The sequence below is a fragment of the Odocoileus virginianus genome, chromosome 1, assembly GCF_023699985.2.
Source record: "Odocoileus virginianus isolate 20LAN1187 ecotype Illinois chromosome 1, Ovbor_1.2, whole genome shotgun sequence".
Taxonomy (NCBI): Eukaryota; Metazoa; Chordata; class Mammalia; order Artiodactyla; family Cervidae; genus Odocoileus; species Odocoileus virginianus.
This window is the reverse complement of record NC_069674.1, coordinates 54,206,934-54,229,777: the sequence shown is the minus strand read 5'-3', so window position 1 is coordinate 54,229,777 and position 22,844 is coordinate 54,206,934. Positions and strand designations below refer to the sequence as shown.

Below are 22,844 nucleotides of genomic sequence, written 5' to 3'. Positions count from 1 at the left end.
TTTGGAACCAGTCTGTTGTTCCATGTCCAGTTCTAACTGTTGCTTCCTGACCTGCATATAGATTTCTTAAGAGGCAGGTCAGGTGGTCTGGTATTCCCATCTCCTTCAGAATTGTCCACAGTTTATTGTGATCCACACAGTCAAAGGCTTTGGCATAGTCAATAAAGCAGAAATAAATGTTTTTCTGGAACTCTCTTGCTTTTTCAGTGACCCAGTGGATGTTGGCAATTTGATCTCTGGTTCCTCTGCCTTTTCCAAAACCAACTTGAGCATTTGGAAGTTAACGGTTCACGTATTGCTGAAGCCTGGCTTGGGGAATTTTGAACATTACTTTACTAGCATATGAGATGAGTGCAATTGTGCAGTGCTTTGAGCATTCTTTGACATTGCCTCTCTTTGGGATTGGAATGAAAACTGACCTTTTCCAGTGCTGTGGCCACTGCTGAGTTTTCCAAATTTGCTGACATATTGCGTGCAGCATTTTCTTTTAGGATTTCAAATAGCTCAACTGGAATTCCACCTCCTCCACTAGCTTTGTTCGTAGTGATGCTTCCTAAGGCCCACTTGACTTCACATTCCAGGATGTCTGGCTCTGGGTGAGTGTGAGTGATCACACCATCATGTTTATCTTGGTCGTGAAGATCTTTTTTGTATAGTTCTTCTGTGTATTCTTGCCACCTCTTCTTAATAGCTTCTGTTAGGTCCATACCATTTCTGTCCTTTATTGAGCCCGTCTTTGCATGAAATGTTCCCTTGGTATCTCTAATTTTCTCGAAGAGATCTTCAGTCTTTCCCATTCTATCGTTTTCCTCTATTTCTTTGCACTGATCATTGAGGAAGGCTTTCTCATCTCTCCTTGCTAGTCTCTTGAACTCTACATTTAAATGGGAATATCTTTCCTTTTCTCCTTTGCTTTTCGCTTGTCTTCGTTTCACAACTATTTGTAAGGCCTCCTCAGACAGCTGTTTTACTTTTTTGCATTTCTTTTTCTGGGGATGGTCTTGATTGCTGTCTCCTGTACAATGTCACAAACCTCTGTCCATGGACATCTAGGTTGCTTCCATTTCCTGGCTATTGTAAACAGGCTGCGATGAACGTTGAGGTACATGTGTCTCTTTCATTTCTGTGTATGCCAAGCAGTGGGATTGCTGGGTCATATGCCATTCTGTTTGAAATATCAATTATATGTTTCTGATTATAAGAATAGCACGTTTTTAAAATTTGAAAAATCAGAAAAATTACCATTCAGAAATAATCTCTGTAAACTTTTTAGGTATACTCTCTTATAGCCTTTCCCCCTGTGCATATATACTATATACACACATAAATGGTTTTCACACAATTAATATTATTTTGTAAATATAGAATTTTATATTCTGAAAACTTTGGTTCAGTTGCTAAATCGTGTCAGACTCTGCAGTCCCGTGGACTGCAGTATGCCAGACTTCCCTATCCTTCACCATCTTCCAGAGTTTGCTCAACTCATGTCCATCATGTTGGTGATGCCATCCAACCATCTCATACTCTTGTTATCCTCTTGTCCTCCTGCCTTCAATTTTTCCTAGTATCGGTGTCTTTTCCAGTGAGTCGGCTCTTCGTGTCAGGTGGTCACTGAAGCTTCAGCATCAGTCCTTCCAATGAATATTCAGGATTGATTTCCTTTAGGATTGACTGGTTTGATCTTGCTGTCCAAGGGACTCTCAAGCATCTTCTTCAGCACCACAGTTGAAAAACATCAATTCTTCAGCATTTGACCTTCTTTATGGTCCAGCTGTCACATCTGTACATGATTACTGGAAAAACCATAGCTTTAACTATATGGACCTTTGTTGGCAAAGTGATGGCTATGATTTTGAATATGTTGTCTAGGTTTGCCATGGTTTTTTTTGCAAGGAGCAAGCGTCTTTTAATTTCATGGCTGCAGTCACCATCTGCAGTGATTTTTGGAGCCCCCCAAAATAAAGTCTGTCACTGTTTCCATTTTTCCCCCATATATTTGCTATGAAGTAATGGGACCATATGACATGATCTTTGTTTTTGAAAACTATTCCACACCATTAAATAGTCTTCCAGTATATTAATGTCTATATACATATGATAATGGAGCTTCTCTGGTAGCTCAGATGATAAAGAATCCGCCTACAATGCAGGAAATGCAGGAGACCTGGCTTTGATTACTGCCTTGGAAGATCCCCTGAAGAAGAGAATGGAAACCCACTGCGGTTTTCTTGCCTGGAGAATCTCATGGACAGAGGAGCCTGGGGGGCTACAGTACATGGGGTCACAAAGAGTCAGACACAGCTGAGGAACTAACACTTTACTTTTCACATGTGAAAATGCTATAATTAATCTTCTACATTGTTCATTTAGTTTGTTTCTATTTCTGGTGTGAAAAATTCACTTCAGTTACCATCTTTGTAGAAGTATTTTTATGTTTTGATTATTCCCTTAAATACCTAGAACCGAAATTTAGGTTGGTTTGGTTCTAGGATCATGGCTAGACCCTATCCAAGTTTGGCTCTTTTCTAGAATCTTGATAAATATTTCTAAATTACAGAAATATACTGATTTGTTACAGTGTGTGGTTTCATGGCATACTCTCCAATACTCAAGTCAATTTTATAGATGAAAACATTATTTTTACTATTTACCTTGTTTTAATATTAGTGGTTTAGAATATGAATATTTGGTTACTTTTACTTGTATTAATTCCTTGTCTATTTATGTACTGAGGAGTTTGTTGATATTTTATGAATATGTCTATTAGAAAAGTTTTGTTTGAAAACTTAGCTCAGTGAAACTCCATCTTAATCAAAATGGGGTGTCCTACTGATTAGTACAAATATTTATACAATTCCACTACTTCTAAAATAATCTAAATTGTGTTATGATTTTTGTTGCTGACTGAATATCACAAATTTGTGAAGCATCCCATATTTTTAAGTCTCTGTGACTCTCTTTCTCACCTGGTATAGGTCCTTGCTCAAATACCACCTTTTTGAGGAGTTCCACCCTGATGATCCTAAGCACACTTGCAGCTTCTGCCTGTGACCTGACACCGCACCTGCACTTCAGTCTCCTTTTCAGCTCTACTTCCTTTTCCATTGTACTTACCACTTTCTGAAAGACTGTTTAATAAGTTTTGTTATTTGATATGTCTATTCAATTTTCTGTCTCTCCTTACTAAATGTACTAAAATGTGAGTCTCATGAGGACAGGAATTGCTCAGTGTTGTTTTAGCACCCTACTGTATCCAAAGCACTCAGAACAGTACCTGGCATATAGCAGGCATTTGATAAATCTTTGTTGAATGAATGAATGAATATTAATAGATGTATTACTGAGGTAAAAGATCCTTGTCCTAGTGAATAACAATAGTTTTAACATACTTTATTGTACATATACTAATTTTAAAATATAAAGTGAAAATTAATTTTATTTTGTGTTTTTATAGATAATTTTTCACACATTGCAGTTGCTTGCATTTACTTTCCTTGCCATTTTAATTATGAGGCTGAAACTCTTTTTGACACCTCACATGTGTGTTATGGCTTCCCTGATATGTTCTCGGCGGGTAAGGTTTCATTCTTTTATAACTACTCTATAATACTATAGCAACTATAATGTAGTTAATCATGGTTTTGCTCACTAATTTAAAACATAAAAGCACTCGGTGTTTTTTTATCTTAAGTGATTTAAAGTACTAGTTTGTGATTCATTATAGCATAGTGAAAGTGAAGTCGCTCAGTCATGTCCGACTCTTCACGACCCCATGGATAGGCTCCTCCGTCCATGGGATTTTCCAGGCAAGAGTACTGGAGTGGGGTGCCTTTATAGGATAAGAAAAGCAAATTCAAGTAGCTTTGAAATTTATTCCTAGATTTTAGCTGATAATTCTGTGACTTTCCCCTCTATTAGTATTCTCACTAATATAGTTTTTGAAATTCAGGTCAGTAGAACAGCTTCACAGCCCATCAAAACTATCCTCAAGTGCTCTTGTGATACTAGAGAAGATGCAGTGCAATTGCTGTAGTATTGTCCTGTTGGGCTTGGATAATCGGTGGAAAAATTGTCAATTTCTAGGGTTCTGTTACTGTAGCTCATATGCAAGACAGCTAGATAAAGTAGCTAGAATTTTGGGACCAAGTTACTTCTGGAGACCCCTTACTTGGTTTTGATTAAAAATGTTTTGCCTTAGAATATCATAATACTTAAATTCCTGAGAGGATAAAAATTGTCAGTATTAATGGTATTTCCCTAGATATTCAAGATGTCCATAAAAGACATCCAGATATTACAGAATTTTAGTTCGGGGATATGTCAAAATTATGATTTGCTAACCTTAATTCCTGATGCTGAAGCTGAAACTACAGTACTTTGGCCATCTTATGCAAAGAGTTGACTCATTGGAAAAGACCCTGATGCTGGGAGGGTTTGGGGGCAGGAGGAAAAGGGGACGACAGAGGATGAGATGGCTGGATGGCATCACTGACTCAATGGACATGGGTTTGAGTAGACTCTGGGAGTTGGTGATGGACTGGGAGGCCTGGCATGCTGCGATTCATGGGGTTGCAGAGTCAGACGTGACTGAGCGACTAAACTGAACTGAACTGAACTGAACCTTAACTCCTGGTTGTAAATCTGTACTGGAAGGATCAGGTATTTCTTGTTTAATTCTTTCAAGAGGAAAGTAAACTCCATTTTAACTGGATTATATAATTCTAAAATATTTGCTGATTTTAAACAATAGATAATTATTATATTCTGTATATTATTAGTATCAAATGGTAATCCATCTTGGTTTTGGTAGAAAGGTGAGAATATATTATTGACCCAATAGCACTGTTCATATAAGAATTATAAATAAATGGTTTCTTTCATTTCAGCTCTTTGGCTGGCTTTTTTGCAGAGTTCGTTTTATGACTTTTATCCTCAGTCTTGTAACAGTAATGTCAATACAAGGTTATGTAAACCTCCATAATCAATGGAGCATAATAGGAGAATTTAATAATTTGCCCCAGGAAGAACTGATACAGTGGATCAAATACAATACCAGGCCAGGTATGTAGCTATTTTGATTATATGTATAGCTAGCACACACACATACACTCACACACATTATATGTTGTTATACGTTTGTATATGTTGTATAGTTGTCATTTCACATATATATGTATGTATATATACAATTATGACTATGCCAAAGCCTTCAACTGTGTGGATCACAATAAACTGTGATAAATCACAATAAACTGAAAATTCTGAAAGAGATGGGAATACCACACCACCTGACCTGCCTCTTGAGAAACTTGTATGCAGGTCAGGAAGCAACAATTAGAACTGGATATGGAACAACAGACTGGTTCCAAACAGGAAAAGGAGTACTTCAAGGCGCTGTATATTGTCACCCTGCTTATTTATATGCAGAGTACATCATGACAAACGCTGGGCTGGAAGAAACACAAGCTGGAATCAAGATTGCCAGGAAAAATATCAATAACCTCAGATATGCAGATGACACTACCCTTATGGCAGAAAGTGAAGGGGAACTAAAAAGCCTCTTGATGAAAGTGAAAGAGGAGAGTGAAAAAGTTGGCTTAAAGCTTAACATTCAGAAAACTATGATCATGGCATCTGGTCCCATCACTTCATGGCAAATAGATGGGGAAACAGTGCCAACAGTGGCTGACTATTTTTCTGAGCTCTAAAATCACTGCAGATGGTGATTGTAGCCATGAAATTAAGACATTTACTCCTTGGAAGGAAAGTTATGACCAACTTAGATAGCATATTAAAAAGCAGAGACATATCTAGTCAAGGCTATGGTTTTTCCAGTAGTCATGCATGGATGTGAGAGTTGGACTATAAAGAAAGCTGAGTGCCAAAGAATTGTTTTTGAACTATGGTGTTGCAGAAGACTCTTGAGAGTCCCTTGGACTGCAAGGAGATCCAACAAGTCCATCCTAAAGCAGATCAGTCCTGGGTGTTCATTGGAAGGACTGATGTTGAAGCTGAAACTCCAGTACTTTGGCCACCTCATGTAAAGGGTTGACTTGTTGGAAAAGACCCTGATGCTGGGAGGGATTGGGAGCAGGAGGAGAAGGGGACGACAGAGGATGAGATGGCTGGATGGCATCACCGACTGGATGGTCATGGGTTTGGGTAGACTCCAGGAATTTGTGATGGACAGGGAGGCCTGGTGTGCTGCAGTTCATTGGGTCGCAAAGAGTTGGACACGACTAAGCGACTGAACTGAACTGATATATACAATTTAAAAAAACATGCATTCATACCTTCACACATTTTTAGTGTGTTAACTGCAGTGTTCACCAAGTCAAATTTCCAAAAAGAAATGTTGTGTCCTCTTTAAACCCCTCCTGGATACCTGTCAAAAAGAATGTTAATTGATATATAGAGTTAATGATTGTTCACAAGTTATATGCTATAACTCTGAGATTATTATTGTATTTTAATCATAACAGTGACAGCTCAAAGTAAAAAGCCTTTAATGACAAACTTTCACAGCATGTAACAGGCCACTGGAGAAACCAGCGTTGACTGTGGGGAGGTTAACAACACCCTTCCTGTTACTTCCGTCAGTGCTTACCCTCTGCTCCATGTCTATAAAACCAGTCACATACAGAAGGGTTAAAATCTTGGACTTCCGGGTTTTTTCACTAACTCATGTCAAAAAGATGATTATACATGCTACTTTTAAATAGTTTAAAATGTTCTTTAGTTTTTCTTTTCTTACAGTCTTTTGTCTAAGACCACCTCAAGCAGATTGATATTTACTCCATTTTTAATACCTTTGCAGAGAATGAATATATTCTATGCTGTTTTCTGCAACTACTCTATAGTCCTGTTCAAGACAGTTTTTTCTGGCTTAATTTCTTCACTATGATTTATTTAAATTTATCCTGTGACTCTTTGAGCCACTTTCCTCTTCTCTTATTTGGTAGTCATCATTTTACTAATTAGCTATCATTCAGGTAAACTCTTATAAACTTCAACTCAGATATTTGGTCTGTGGCTTTCAAAGGGTGTAGATGACAATGCCTCATCACTTAGACACTGAATCTTAGAGCTTCCAGTCTAATTTAATCAGAATTTTTGAATTAATATTTTACTTTTCCCTATAAGGTACAAGGTAGTTACTGCCTTTACTCTCTCTCACCCCTCACCACTTACACCTGTTTTTCCAAAGCTTTAAAAGGTATCTGTTCTTTTCATGTTTGCTTGCATCTTTTATCCAGTGTTTGTCTTGGGTTTTTGGCAAAAAAAAAGCCTATGTTTAGCAACTTATCCTTCTAAGACAATTCCCACAAACTCCTACCTCATTTTTGCCTCTTCTTTGATCCTACCAGTTTTTCTCGTCTCTGTATTATGAGTTCTTTCATGGTTACCACCTGTTTTATTAAAAGAAGCTTGAGATGCTGTAGAAGGTGAGACTAAAGCTTACATTCAGGTCTACCATGTGGCTTTGCATAGATTGTACACAGCACGGAGGTGCTCAGTTGAGAGGACAAGTGGGGACTGTAATCCAGCTTGTGGTCCACTCACAAGTCATGTATTAGTGAGGTTCTGTCAGATCAGAAGGGATACTTTTTTCTAATACATGCAGTAGGCTAATTGGAGATTTAAATATATTATAGAAAAGATTCTGTGGTTTCCCTGTCATGCTCAAATTTGATGCCCTACTCCCAAGAGGAAAGAAGCAGCTACGGAGTATTTCTCCCTTTCCCTCTGTTTCATAGACAGTTTCTTCTTCATGATTCCAGTTCTTGCTGGACAGGCTTCCCTAGTTTCTTCTGGATGACCCTGGTCCTGAGCTTGGGTCGCTCTAGCCCAGAGTTTCTCAACTTTGATATTCGGGGCTACCCTTTACACTGGCAGGACAATATTTAGCAACATTAGCAGCATTCCTTTCTTCTACCAATCAGATATCAGTATTACCTCTCCCTTAACAGTGTGGTAAACAAAAATGTCTCCAGAAGTTGCCAGGAACAAAATTACTCCTGACTGAGAACTACTACTCTTGTCTAAGAGCTTTTCATCATTAATTATTGAATCTTACAGTAATAAAAATGTTTACTTCAGTTTATTTATATATTTTTTTAATTTAAGGCATATGAAGAGAAATAAATCCCTTAGAAGAAATGTAATAGCCCTCATAGTCAACAAAAGAGTCCAAAATGCAATACTTGGTTGTAGTCTCAAAAACAACAGAATGATCTCTGTTTGTTTCCAAAGCAAACCATTCAGTATCACAGTAATCTAAGTCTATGCACCAACCACTAATGCCAAGGAAGCTGAAGTTGAATGATCTGTGAAGACCTACAAGACCTTCTAGAACTAAAAGCAAAAAAGATATCCTTTTCATCACAGGAGACTGGAATGCAAAAGTAGAAAGTCAAGAGATACCTAGAATAACAGGCAAATTTGGCCTTGGAGTACAAAATAAAGCAGGGCAAAGGCTAATAGAGCTTTGCCAACAGAATGCATACACCATCTTCCAACATAGCAAACACCCTCTTGCAACACAAAAGAGACAACTCTACACAAGGACATCACCAGATGGCCAGTACTGAAATCAGATTGATTATAGTCTTTGCAGCTGAAGATGGAGAAGCTCTGTACACTCAGAAAAACAAGACCAAGAGCTGACTGTGGCTCAGATCATGAACTCCTCCTTATTGCCAAATTCAGACTTAAATTGAAGAAAGTAGGGAAAACCACAAGGCCATTCAGGTATGACCAAAATCAAATCCCTACAATTATACAGTGGATGTGACAAATGGATTCAAGGGATTAGATCTGATAGAGTGCCTGAAGCACTATGGACAGAGTTTCATAACATTGTACAGGAGGTGGTGATCAAAACCATGCCCAAGAAAAAGAAATGCAAAAAGACAAAATGGTTGGCTGAGGAGGCCTTACAAATAGATGAGAAAAAAAGAGAAGTGAAAGGCAAAGGAAAAAAGAAAAGATACACCCATTTGAATGCAGAGTTACAAAGAATAGCAAGGAGAGATAAGAAAGCCTTCCTAAGTGAACAATTCAAAGAAACAGAGGAAAACAATAGAATGGGAAAGACTAGAGATCTCTTAAAGAAAATTAGAGATACCAAGGGAACATTTCATGCAAAGATGGGCTCAATAAAGGACAGAAATGGTATGGACCAAACAGAAACAGAAGATATTGAGAGGAGGTGGCAAGAATACACAGAAGAACTGTACAAAAAAGATCTAATGACCCAGATAACCACGATGGTGCAATCACTTGCCTAGAGCCAGACATCCTGGAATGCAAAGTCAAGTAGGTCTTAGGAAGCATGACTATAAACAAAGCTTGTGGAGGTGATGGAATTCCAGTTGAGCTATTTCAAATCCTAAAAGATGATGCTGTGAAAGTGCTGCACTCAGTATTCCAGCAAATTTGAAAAACTCAGCAGTGGCCACAGCACTGGAAAAAGTCAGTTTTCATTCCAGTCCCAAAGAAAGCCAATGCCATAGAATGCTCAAAGTACTGCACAATTGCACTCATCTCACCTGCTAGCAAAGTAATGTTCAAAATTCTCCAGACTAGGCTTCACGAACCAAGAACTTCCAGATGTTCAAGCTGGATTTAGAAAAGACAGAGGAACCAGAGATCAAATTGCCAACATCCGTTGGATCATAGAAAAAGCAGAAGTCCAAAAAGGCATCTACTTCTGCTTCATTTGATCATGCTAAATAAAGCCTTTGACTGTGTGGGCCACAACAAAATATGGAAAATTCTTCAATAGATGAGAATACTAAACCGTCTAACCTGCCTCCTGAGAAACCTGTATGCAGGTCAAGAAGCAACAGTTAGAACTGGACATGGAACAACAGACTGGTTCGAAATTGGGAAAGGAGTATGTCAAAGCTGTATATTGTCACCTTGCTTATTTAACTTATGTGTAGAGCACATCATGCAAAATGCCGGGCTGGATGAAGTGCAAGCTGGAATCAAGATTGCTGGAAGAAATATCAATAGCCTCAGATATGCAGATGACACCACCCTTGTGGCAGAAAGCAAAGAGGAACTAACAAGCCTCTTGATGAAGGTGAAAGAGGAGAGTGAAAAAGTTGGCTTAAAACTCAGCGTTGAACAAATGAAGATCATGGTATCCAGTCATGTCAAATAGATGGGGAAAAAATGGAAACAATGAGAGACTTTATTTTCTTGGGCTTCAAAATCACTACAGATAGTGACTGCAGCCATAAAATTAAAAGACACTTGCTCCTTGGAAGAAAAGCTATGACAGACCTAGACAGCATATTAAAAAGCAGAGACATTACTTAGCGGACAAAGGTCTGTCTAGTCAAAGCTATGGTTTTTCCAGTAGTCATATTTGGATGTGAGAGCTAGACCATAAAGAAAGCTGAGTGCCGAAGAACTGATACTTTTTTTGAACTGTGATGTTGGAGAAGACTCTTGAGAGTTGGCCAGGAGATCAAACCAGTCAATCCTGAAGGAAATCAATCCTGAATATTCATTGGAAGGACTGATGCTAAAGCTGAAGCTTCAATACTTTTGCCACCTGATGCGAGAACTGACTCATTGGAAAAGACCCTGATGCTGGGAAAGATTGAGGGCAGGAGGAGGAGGGGATGACAGAGGATGAGATGGTTTGATGGCATCACTGACTCAATGGACATGAGTTTGAGCAAGTTCCAGGAGATGGTGAAGGACAGGGAAGCCAGTGTGCTGCAGCCCATGGGTTTGCAAAGAGTTGGACATGACTAAGCAACTGAACAGCAACAACAAATTCATTCAAAGTTACATTTAGAATGATTGATTATATTTGAAAATAAATATTCAATTATTTCCAGTAGATCTGAGTAATATGCCTAGTTCTTATTGGTGGTTTTACTTTGCTGATTAAAAGTGATAATGATCTTCCTAATTATATAATAATTTATTATATGATTATAATAAATCATATTTATTTCTTTCCATTTGGTCTTTTTGTCTCTCAAGAAATACAACTAAAACTGAAGCCACACAGTAGATTTTGGTGTATCACTAGTTATAACCAGAAAGCAACGGATTTGTACATGGTATTACTCCAGAAACTACTACTAACACGTAATGAAATGGTTTGATGAAATGTATATATTTATAAAGTCAAACAAAAACTAAGAAGACTTAGTTATGAATATTTAAGAGTGATCTGAGGGAAGAAAACAATGCCTTCATCTGGCAAGTTCTCAGGATTACAGTTCATAACCCACGAAACTCACTTTAAAATATGTACCGTGAGACTTGCCCTTTATAAGTCTTCTAGTTCCTAGAACTTTAGACTATTGAACAAGATATGAAATTTTACAGTTCTTCCCAGTCCTGTCTTTGTAGTGCTGTTAGTATAGCGCTTGAACAGGGCAGTGTGCTCTAGTGAAGTGGCTAAGAGGGTGGGCCCTGATAGTTCCTAGCTGTGCTATCTTGGGCTAATTGCTTTGCTGTCTCTTAGCTTCCTAATCTACAAAACAGGAATAACATAGAACCCACCCCCAAAGCTGTGCAACTTAAATTGTATAATCACCAAGTGTGTGGCACCAAGATAACATTTAACAAAAGTTGGCTATTATTTTGTAGACCATCAGTAAATATTAAGTGAAAAAAAAGAATGCTGTCAATGATTATTATTTTAACTGTACTTCATCTTTCTTGGGCTTCCCTGGTAGCTCTTCTGGTAAAGAATCCGCCTGCAATCGGGAGAGCCTGGTTTGATTCCTGGGTTGGGAAGATCCCCTGGAGAAGGGATAGGCTACCCACTCCAGTATTCCTGGGCTTCCCTGGCGGCTCAGACGGTGAAGAATCTCCCTGCGATGTAGGTTTGATTCCTGGGTTGGGAAGATCCCTTGGAGGAGGAAATGGCAATCTACTCTGGTATTCTTGCCAGAAAAATCCCAAATGGACAGAAGAGCCTAGTATCGACAGTCCATGGGGTCAGAAGGAGCTGGACATGACTGAGCAACAGTACATCTTTCTTAATTGGGTTCAAATATTACAGATGATTAACCTTTGATCTTCTTTAAAACATGTTGTTAAGAAATATAATCTTGTTTTCCAGATGCTGTTTTTGCTGGTGCCATGCCTACAATGGCAAGTGTCAAGCTTTCCACTCTTCACCCCATTGTGAATCACCCACATTATGAGGATGCAGACTTGAGGTGGGCAACTGACAGAATACGACAACCAGACACACCAGTGACTTCTACTGACTTATAGGAATAGGGAAAGTTTTTATACACACACATACACGTTCTTTCATCCTCATGTTCATTCTAGAAGTTAAAAAGTAATAACAATTCAGAAATTACAACATGCACCTGTTAAAGCAACCTTAATAAATTGCTGAAAACTGAAAAAAGCAAAACTAAATTTTGCTCAAAGTAAAAAATAGATCACATTTATGACTAGCCTCTGTGTGTTTCTGTGGGTGTGTGTGTTCCAGTGACACTCCTAAGTAGTAGTAACAAGAAGGGAATAGACTTGGCTCATGGCCATCATTTGCCAACCCCCGTTCTAGATTCCACAGCCCCTCTGCCTGAAAGAAACCACTCTTGATCTTACTGGTGGCCAATGATTAGCCTTTTTTCACAGGTAAAAAGAGTTTATGAAGTCCACTATGTTAAATGCTTTTATGAAAATTTGGGTTGCTCTTTTGCTAGTTGATTATGGGAACTCTAGTTTCCACTGAAATCTGAAAGTTTTGTTTCTTTAAGTGACTTTTAAAAATTATTTTAATCATCCTAGTAATTGGATAATCTTTTCCTTTTAATGTGACTTTGGTTTATTGTTAAAGGTAATATTTTAAATTATTTAAAGTTTTATGTTTGGTTTCGAAGATTGGGCATTCTGTATGCTTGAGCTCCTAAGAAAAGTCTAATGTATAATTGATCATTTATTTAGGATTTTATAAAAATTCCCATTTAGAGCTAAATCATCTGTCTACCATATTTTGCTAAGCTTTCTGTCTCTCAAGTTTCTGTTAGGGTACTTTCTCTACCTGACCACTACTGTAGGTGCCCACTGTCTGATTATTCTATTTACTATATTCAGCTTCAACTCATATGTCTTTCAGACCTTCTCTAAATGAAATTATCTACTGAAATCTGTATTTTCACAATATTTAGCCTCTATCTGAATTTCTCCCAGATTAGTTATTTTATGAATTATGCAAAGCTAATTTTATATTCTGAACTATTATACTGCTACCTGTCTCTAGACTCTAAACTGGCTTATACACTGATAATCACTACCTGCAAAATTCAAATTTCTGTAAGTTTTAGAACATGTAAAATGTAAGTAAAATGTGGAAATTTCTATCCCCAAATAATTCATGCTGTTTGGGGTCATGTTAATCAGTGCTCCATTCAGTAAGCATTGGGGTTTTAATATGGTAACAAAATTTCTTTAGTCAACTCTATTATCACTTATTTAGAAACTTTTTTTTAACTTGTTTGAATTTAAAGAGCTCGGACAAAAATAGTTTACTCCGCATATAGTCGAAAATCTGCAAAAGAAGTGAGAGATAAGTTGGTGGAGTTACATGTAAATTACTACATTTTAGAAGAGGCATGGTGTGTTGTGAGAACTAAGTGAGTATGACCCCTATGCTCTATGATATATTGTATATTTTAAAGCAGTGAATGTTTTACTTCATTACAGCAGTCTTGATGCTTTAAAATTTTTTATTTTAAATTAATTCCATTAAATTGTTATCTTGGCATTTTATTTAAAATTCTTGCATGGAAATATACTATTTAAGCATAATGTAATTTCAGAAATGATAGTATATTTTGCTATCCTAATTCTTTCATTTTAACATCTGAATGTAGCTTTTTTCCATAATTTTCAAGTTTTTTAAACTTTTATTAGATATCTAAAATACAGATCTGAATTTATAGCAAAGTGAGATACTAGCATTCTGCTACTACAGCTGATTTACATTGGATTTATAAGACACATAAGAAAAGTTTCACATAACTCAGAAAGACATAATAAGAAAATGTTTCTAATTAACAGTTTTAAATTTCTGAATTTTGAATACCTAAAAATACATCAAAATTCTGAGATGTGTAATGAATATCTTCAGGCCTTTGTTTAGTCTCCTCGATTTAAAAAGTCCTTAGTTGTATTAATCTTAACATTAAGAATTTTCATTTCTCCTATGAATAATTAGGAATTGGCTATATGAGACTTTTGAAGAGCTAATTTTAGAGATTTTAATAGCTGATTTTTGTATCTAATTTTAAAATCTAATAAATAATGTATAGGAAGAAGTATATCAGTACTTGCAAATGTGAGTGGGGACTAAACACTCCAATCAAATGCCAGAGATTGAGACTGAATACAAAAGCAAAACCCATTTATGTCCTTCCTTACAGGAAGATGCATTTTAAGTACAAATGCATGAAAGAAAGGTTGAAGTAGAAAGGATAAAAATGTTACCACTTGAGTAACCATGTGTGTAGCATATGCCCAATATGTATTTTCTAGCATATTCTAAAAAGGCAACACTATAGTGTGGAAGGAAGATAAGTACTTACCCAGGCTGATGTTTCAGGGAGAGGGTTGACTATAAAAGGGTACCAGGGAACTTGTTGAGGTGATGGAAATTTCCCGTGTTATGATTATGATGGTGCTCACACACCTATACACATTTCCCCATGCTTATGAAAATTTACACATAAACTGAGTGAACTTTATTGTACATAAATTTTGCCTCAATATAGACTGATATTGTCTGACTTCTTCCCTGTAATGATTCCCGTGCAGGGTTATTCTCTAGTGAGAAGTATCTCATTCAGTCCACTCAGAAAGGGAAGAGCTGAGGAGAGTAACACTGCAGAAGAGCTTCTCTCTCCTGCTTTGGACTTTATATGTTTTCATGCTAGTTTATTTCAAAATTTAAGTTCAAGAATATGAAGTAGGCAATTCATCAGGAATTAGACTAACTATTAACTTTGCTTTAATTTGTCTCATTCTACTGTAAATGGGTATTATGTTTGGATGGCAGTACTGCTTAGAACGTATATTCATTTATATTTCACTTTGAAGGTGGATTTTTAAATATATGTTTCTGAATTACATTGAGCTCTTATTATTTGATTCAATAATACATTGGTTATTTGGTTAACTAGAATATAAAATATAGCATAATTTCATTTTATTATTAATATCTCTAAATTTTAAACATGTTTTTTGAAATGCACTAAGATCTTTAATTTATTAAATGTTAGTCTCTAAAAATCTGAGATATTTTATAATTATAGTTCTTCTAGATATGAATGCATTTTTAATATATATATATGTGCCTATTTTTTCAGGCCTGGTTGCAGTATGCTTGAAATTTGGGATGTGGAAGACCCTTCTAACTCAGCTAACCCTCCCTTATGTAGCGTCTTGCTCAAGGATGCGAGGCCATACTTCACCACAGTGTTTCAGAATAGCATGTACAGAGTGTTAAAGGTTAATTGAGAAAAGACTGCCCTTACACTATGGTGCAAAGAGGTGTACAAAAACAATCAATTTAGTTTATTTACATTAATAAAAATCATAAGCTTTAATAAGGGACCCTTAAAAACAAGATAGGAAAAATGATTTAAAGTTTTTCTAATTTCTAAAAGGTAAATTATTTCTTTGTTTTCCATTGAATGTGTCAGCCTTATTAAACTTGTCATATAAATGAATAAATCATTTCATGTTCCATAAATAAATGTTCATCTTAAAGTTTTAAAGAAGAAAAGTATATGTAAAAGAACAATGAAATTGAATAAATCAAGAATATATAAGTCCTTTTGTATCCAGCTAGGCAAATTGCTTTGAATTTTCGCTAGTTCTAGGATGTACCAACTCAAACTCTTTAAAACACTTAGAAGAGACTAATGCAGTTTCTGAAATGACACTTCCCTAAGATCCTGCTACTGATCACAACCTCTACTTTTGTGAGGAAATTTGTTTGTAACCATGTGTCTATTAAGGTTATTTTTGCCTTTAGTAGCCCTCAGGAAAGATCTTTTAATAGCTTTTAACAACTTTTTTTTATCATTTCAAGTTAAGTATTTTTCAAAACAGCTTATTTTGCAATGTTTTCAGTCTTTTAAAATTTATTTATCCAGCCAGATATTTTCCACTGATCAGTTCTCAATTTAAGTTCAACAGATTATTAATCTGTCTTTTAGAATCCAGTGGGTTTTTTTTTTCTTTTACTAGCCAAGTAAATTAAAATTGTTATAGTACACAGCCAAATTTAGGGCTTAAGCATAATCAGAAAAGAAAACCCAGTTAAATTTATCAAATAAAATTTGAAGAAGCAAAGACATTTTTATCTTGAAGTCCCATAGCTCATTGGTCATAGTCATTTTTACCCCAGTCACCATCTTTTTTAATAATATGTTTTAAGTCCTTGTTTAGTTTTGGTTTTGGATGAGGACAGTAATGTTTGATAGATCTCTTCCAGTGTAAAACCTACCCAACAGTAATGCTTTGAAAAGTGGTAGTTATCTGGAAAATATGGTTGCCAAGTGGAAAGTTAAACACTCTCTCTGATTGACAGATGTAGCCTATGCCATATCTGTAGTATTTTAACTTTAATAATCTTGGAATGTTTGTAATTCCCTTGTTTTTGGCCTTCTCTGTGTTTGAGATAGCAAAATGACTTAATTCCATAGATTAGTTCACTTATAGTAGGTAGAAAATTACATATACAGGAAAACCAATAAATTATTTTTCAACTTTTATTATAGTTGTAAAATATTTTAATACAAGATACAGAACAGCTAAGAATACAACATTGTATTTATATTCACATTTTCAGATACTTTGTTTTGATCTAAGTATGGGGCAAAGAAGTAAATGAGATAGAACACCTAACACAAAAATTGAAATATATTTTGGATGATGCTTTCATAAGAACTATTCTAAAGAAGTTGGTAGAATTTTTAAAGAACTTTATCAGTTAATAAAATATGCAGTACAAGTATATATTTACATGGATTTATATATAGGGAATCAATAAAATTATTTTCACCTTTTATAGTTATAAAATATTTTAATACAGGATGCAAACCCACTAAGAAAGCATTATTTTAGCATTTTCAAATATTTCATTTGGTGTAAATGTGGGATTAAGAAAAGAGCTACAACACCTAAGATTAATGAAATTAAAGCAGCACATTTTTTATGGTATTTTCATAAGCAACATTGAAAAGAAATTGCTAGAATTTAGCAACAAAAATGGATGAGTTGGATTAACTAAAACATATTTCATATAAATATAATGTATTAATATGAATTTATGTTATTTTCACATGCTATATATGTTTTAAATTAAAAAAGCCCTTGAAGATCCTGGCATGTGTTTTCTGTCTTTCTTCATTCTTTACTAAAACACATTTGGAAATTGAATCACTCTGATATGAAGGTAGAAATCATGGTTTCCTGACCATGTTTACACTGATAGTTAACCATTTTAAAACAATTCTGTGTAGTCTCACACAAAAGGCAATGTACTATGGAGGAAATAGTGTGGCTTTGTAACCAGGTGAATCTCAGTGTAAATCCTGATAACTTTCATTTACTAGGTATATTACCTGCCATCCATCGAAAAGGTATTTACTGAACACTTACTGTATGTTAGGCACTATTCTTGGCCATGTGGCTTGACTCTGAAAACTTCAGTTTCTTAACACATAAAGGAGACTCACACTACCTACTTGGCAGAGTCATTTTGAGGATTAGTGAGATGATGTGTTACGGCACATACAGGCCCTCAACAATTGTTAGCCCGTGTACTCTTTCTCCCTTACCCACCAATAACCAGTTCTGTAATACCGTGTTACCTGGTGTGTTGTCTCATTTCAGAATTCAAAATAGTCCTACTTTTTAAAAAAGATTTATTCTTTAATTGGAGGGAAATAACTTTACAGCATTATGATAGTTTCTGCCATACAGCTGTTCAAATCAGCCACAGTTGTACATGTATCACCTCCCTCCTGAGCCTCCCTCCCATCCCCAACTGTCACCCCTCTAGGTCATTACCGAGTGCCTGGCTGGGCTTCCTGTATTATAGAGGAACTTAGCACCAGCTATCCATGTTACACATGGCTGTGCATATATGTTGATGCTACTTTCTCCATTCATCCCACTCCCTCCTCCCCCCACTGTGGCCACAAGTCTGTTCTTTACATCTGTGTCTCCATTCCTTCCCAGTAAATAGGTTCATATACTAGTGCAAATAGTCCTACTTTTCTTTAGTGTAAATAAGTAAGAATACTGGACTACTGCTTACTTTTTTAATATAAATTAGGTTATTAGATTCTTGTCTGTGTACATTTTATTATTTATTCTTTGGAAATCTGAAAAAAAATATGCATGAATGCTGTTTGTTGAGTAATGGGTAGATTTTTCCTCGTGCAAGGAAGCATTTTCCTTAGTTTTCTATGGTCGTATTTTTGCACACTTATTTGAAACCATGATAAAAGTGAGTTGTGCACAAGCTCAGCAATTCCCTCCACCATCAAGTTGTCAGAAGCTGATATACAGCTTCAGTGAATAATGCGTGTGTTATATGCTAGTCTTGCTGCTAATAACACTACATCAAAAATCATTGAATATGGGGAGGGAGGTAGGAGGGCGGTTCAGGATGGGGAACACATGTAAATCCATGGCTGATTCATGTCAATGTATGGCAAAAACCACTGCAATATTATAAAGTAATTAGCCTCCAACTAATAAAAATAAATGGAAAAAGGAGGATCGAAAGGCAAGCACAAGTTTGTTAGAAATAGAACAGTCTATGTTGGGGCTGATTTTCGTCTAAGAGGAATACAGAATGGCAGGGAAACTTTAAGCTCACTTTTTTTTTTAAAATAGATACTGATTATTGTTGACAAAAAGCTATGTTCCTGAAGGAGAAATCTTTATAGCATAGAAAATGTCAAACAGATTTGACAGTTAAATCAGTCTTGAAAGTTTTGTTACAGATGGAATTCTGTTAGAAAGTAGAACTAAGACCAGCAGAAACCAAGACAACATTGTAAAGCGATTATCCTCCAATTAACAATAAATTTTAAAAAATTGACCACTGAGGAGAAAAACTTGGAAAGACACATATTCTCAATTGACCAGAGACCTTTTTATATTTATGGACTTGGCTATCAAGAGCCTAAAACAGCAATGGAACTAGACATCGTGTCACTGTCCTTCACTCTGTACTTATGTCATCTCATAAACAAGCAGATAAAATTGGATAGAGTGTATTATAAGGTCTTATTAAACCTTGCATGCATAGAAAAAAAAATCATTGAATACTTTTCATGGCGGATTCCCTGGTAGCTCAGCTGATAAAGAATCCACCTGCAATGCAGGAGACCTGGGTTCAATCCCTGGGTTGGGAAGATCTCCTGGAGAAGGGAATGGCTATCCACTCCAGTATTCTGGCCTGGGAAATTCCATGGACTATATATCAAAAAGAGTTGGACATGACTGAGTGACTTTCACTTCACTTTTCATGTTAATTTTAATAATAAAACTATGCTTATATTTTATGTGTTTGTATTATACAAGCCATACAAACTCATTATGGAAAATTTGTTTTGAAAAAAAAAGAAAATTTAAAAGGCGAAAATGTTCATCAAGACATTATTAATATCTCATTGTTTTCTTCCAACCTTTAGGCATAAGTTTTTGTTGTTTTAATGCAGTTTTATGTTTTGTTCTTCATGTAATAAACATGAAAGTATTACATACCAACTATTTTTAATGGCTCCATAATACCCTATTTTGTATATAAATATATGCAGATATTTGCATCTTAACCATTGTTTAGCTGTTTCCACTTTTGCAACTATGTGGATATCATAGTATGATATATAAGATATGTATATAACACTGCCATGAATTCCTTTTTAAATTTTCAAATTATTTCTTTAGGGTACATTCCCATAAATTCCTTTCAATAAAACACTATGGATACTGTCAATGCAGTTTGCCTCAAATTACCTCTGCAAATGTATGCATCACCAAAAATCAGCTAATGATAATGCTCATCTCACAACACTCATTAGCATTGGGTTTTTAATTAATGTTTTTTGCTAATTTGTGACACTCAAAATGGTATTATCATTTTAATTTGCATTTATCCCATGGTTTGTGTGATTGGGCCACCTATTCATGTTTGTAAATGGTGCATTTCCTTCTGTACATTGTCTGTTTACATTTGTCTGCATATATTTTATGAAAGCCCAGCCTGGCACTGAGACCAGCTGTGTTACAGATCCTCACTGTTGGTGAGTCTGTCTTGTCATTAACTACTCCGTAAAGTTGATAAAAATGCCATATTAGTTTACCTACTCCTCAATAAGCTGGGCATGATGCTTCAGGCTGTCTAAAATAGTTTATAATTTATACCATATACTTTATACTATATAATATACTTTGTAGTATATCCAGTATGTCGTATTTAATATTAAATGCCCCATTAAAAAATCTCAGTGCTTCCACTGCTTTTAAATAAGGATTCAATGATCGTAATTTCATGCTTGGACACCATTAACTTTGTAAATTGTGTTTTATGTATGAAATTTCTTATACCATTATTATTGATCTCATCTGGGCTGCTTTTTATAGGTTATAGAAGGCAGAATTATTAAATTTTCAAACCCAAGAATGTTCATGGAAGCATTATTTGTACCTGGTGGAGGGAGCTGGAAACAACATAAAGGCACCAATAGAGTAAGTGAGTAAAGCAAAATAGTTCCATATAATGCAATATTATACAGGGGTAAACCATCTATTCACATGTCAATAGGAATGAATCTCAAATATAAAGTTAAGAATACAAAACTTGGAATTTTCCCGGTGGCCCAGTGATTAAGAATCTGCCTGCCAGTGCAGGGAACATGGGTTTAACGCCTGGTCTGGAAAGATCCCACATGCCACAACTACTGAAACCTGCCTGGAGCCTGTGCTCTGTAGCTAGAGAAACCACCACAGTAAGAAGCCTGCTCACCACACAGAGCAGCCCCTGCTCACAGCAACTAGAGAAAGCCCACACTGCAATGAACACACACAGCAGCCAAAACCAGATACATACATTTTTGAAAAAAGAATAAAAAAGTTATCAATGGTTGTATGTGTATACATCTGTAAGTATATATGGTATTTGTATATAGCCTAAAAGCAAAACAAGAATATTAGGAGATTCATGTGTAGCAGAACAATAAAAGCATAGGCATAATTCATACAAGAGTTAGGCTGGCAGCCACTTCTAAGAGAGTGCAATCCAGAGGAACCCTGGGTGCTTTAAGGTCCCTGTTCTTAACTGAGTGTGAAGTATATAAGTTTTCATATTGTAATTAAGATGTGTTTATACTTGATAATGTTTGATATATTTTATACCCTTCAAAGTAAGGCCTTGATACCACATCAGTGGTTCTTAAAGCTCAGATTCTCTTTTAGTGGTTCTAGGGTGCTTAAACAAGTGTCATCAGACTGGAGTACAACTTGTCAAATTCTCACATTGTAGATGAGCATACATTTGTGCAGTGTATTACTTAGGTTCTTTAAGTGGCAGATGATATGACAGTGCCTGTACTGAACAACCAAACTGGGTAGAAAGTTATTATTATTTTTTATTCTTATTTAAAAATTTTTTTCTATAAAAGTAATTCATGTTCATAAAGGGAAAGTTGGAAAATCCATAATAGTAGTGGAGAGAAAGTACATGATATATGGTACTTTATATGGTGGTATAGCTTTTTAAAAATTATAGACTGAAGAAAGACATCATTCATAGAAATTTTGTTACAATTCAGAATATTTTTTAAAAATGTGCAATATAATGTGGCTTCTTCATGTCCTTAACATAGCCTCCATGTGATGAGAATTCTGTTTTTTCAACCCATCAGAGTATTTGACAGCCTCTGCATATCAAATATTCATGTTGTTTAATAGTTAAGATAAATGCAAATTTGTTTTTATTTTTTCAAAGGTCAAGATTTTATTACTCAGCAGTACCTTGTTTAGAACTTCAAATTAGCCTCCCTGTTTCTCTTGTATCATGCTAAATACAAAGATTAGAAAAAATACAAAATGTACACAGTTAATAGAATACTGTATATATCCATTAGATGTTTTTTCAAAAGCAAAATTTCTAATACATTTCCCTAATATTAATAGGGTACACTGCTTTTCTTTAAAATAAGATCTAATCAAGTATTAATATTTACTATCTAATACTCTTCATATGCTCTGTAGCTCTTAGAGGTCTGTCTTTGATCTTTTCAAAGTACATTGTTTTCCAACTGTATAGATACAATATACAAGAGTCTGTTCAGATAGCAAGTGATAAATCATCGCACTGTGATCAGTGCTGGAGCACAATGGAAGGAAAGACGACTGGGTCCTTTCATAAAAGATATCCTAGCGGAGGTGCTGCTTGATCTGATCTTATAGGGAAAACAGCAAGTAACCAAGTAAAGGGGGCCACAGTGGTGGTGGGGGTCTTTCCAGGTAAAGGAGGCAGCATGGGATCATCAGGGGACATGGCTCAATCCAGGAACTGCAGTTTGGTTCAGTGAGAGCACCTGGCTGTGGAGGTATTTACCGTAAGTTGGAGAGACGGGCAGATCCTGAAAGCAGCAGGGTTTAAAGGAAAGCTAGGCCTCTGGAGTGTAAAGACACGCAAGCCTTACTCTTAAATCTGTTACCTCTCAGGCTCTGTTCCTTCATCTGTAAATTGAGTATAACACCTTTCTCACCTTGAATACCTTGAATCATGTGCATAAATAAGATGTTCCATGTGGAAG

The 22,844-nt window shown here is 35.9% G+C and overlaps 1 protein-coding gene across 1 annotated transcript in view; it reads left to right on the top strand.

Moving 5' to 3' along the window:
* DPY19L2 (dpy-19 like 2) overlaps window positions 1-17,385 on the top strand; it is an 85,731-nt gene extending 68,346 nt beyond the window's left edge. The window contains exons 18-22 of the mRNA XM_020889336.2: window positions 3,455-3,574; window positions 4,887-5,061; window positions 12,101-12,200; window positions 13,506-13,631; window positions 15,363-17,385. Of these exons, the coding sequence (XP_020744995.2) occupies window positions 3,455-3,574; window positions 4,887-5,061; window positions 12,101-12,200; window positions 13,506-13,631; window positions 15,363-15,513 (672 nt within the window). The 3' untranslated portion in view covers window positions 15,514-17,385. The remainder of the gene's footprint in view (window positions 1-3,454; window positions 3,575-4,886; window positions 5,062-12,100; window positions 12,201-13,505; window positions 13,632-15,362) is intronic.
* The last annotated feature ends 5,459 nt before the right edge of the window (window positions 17,386-22,844 follow it).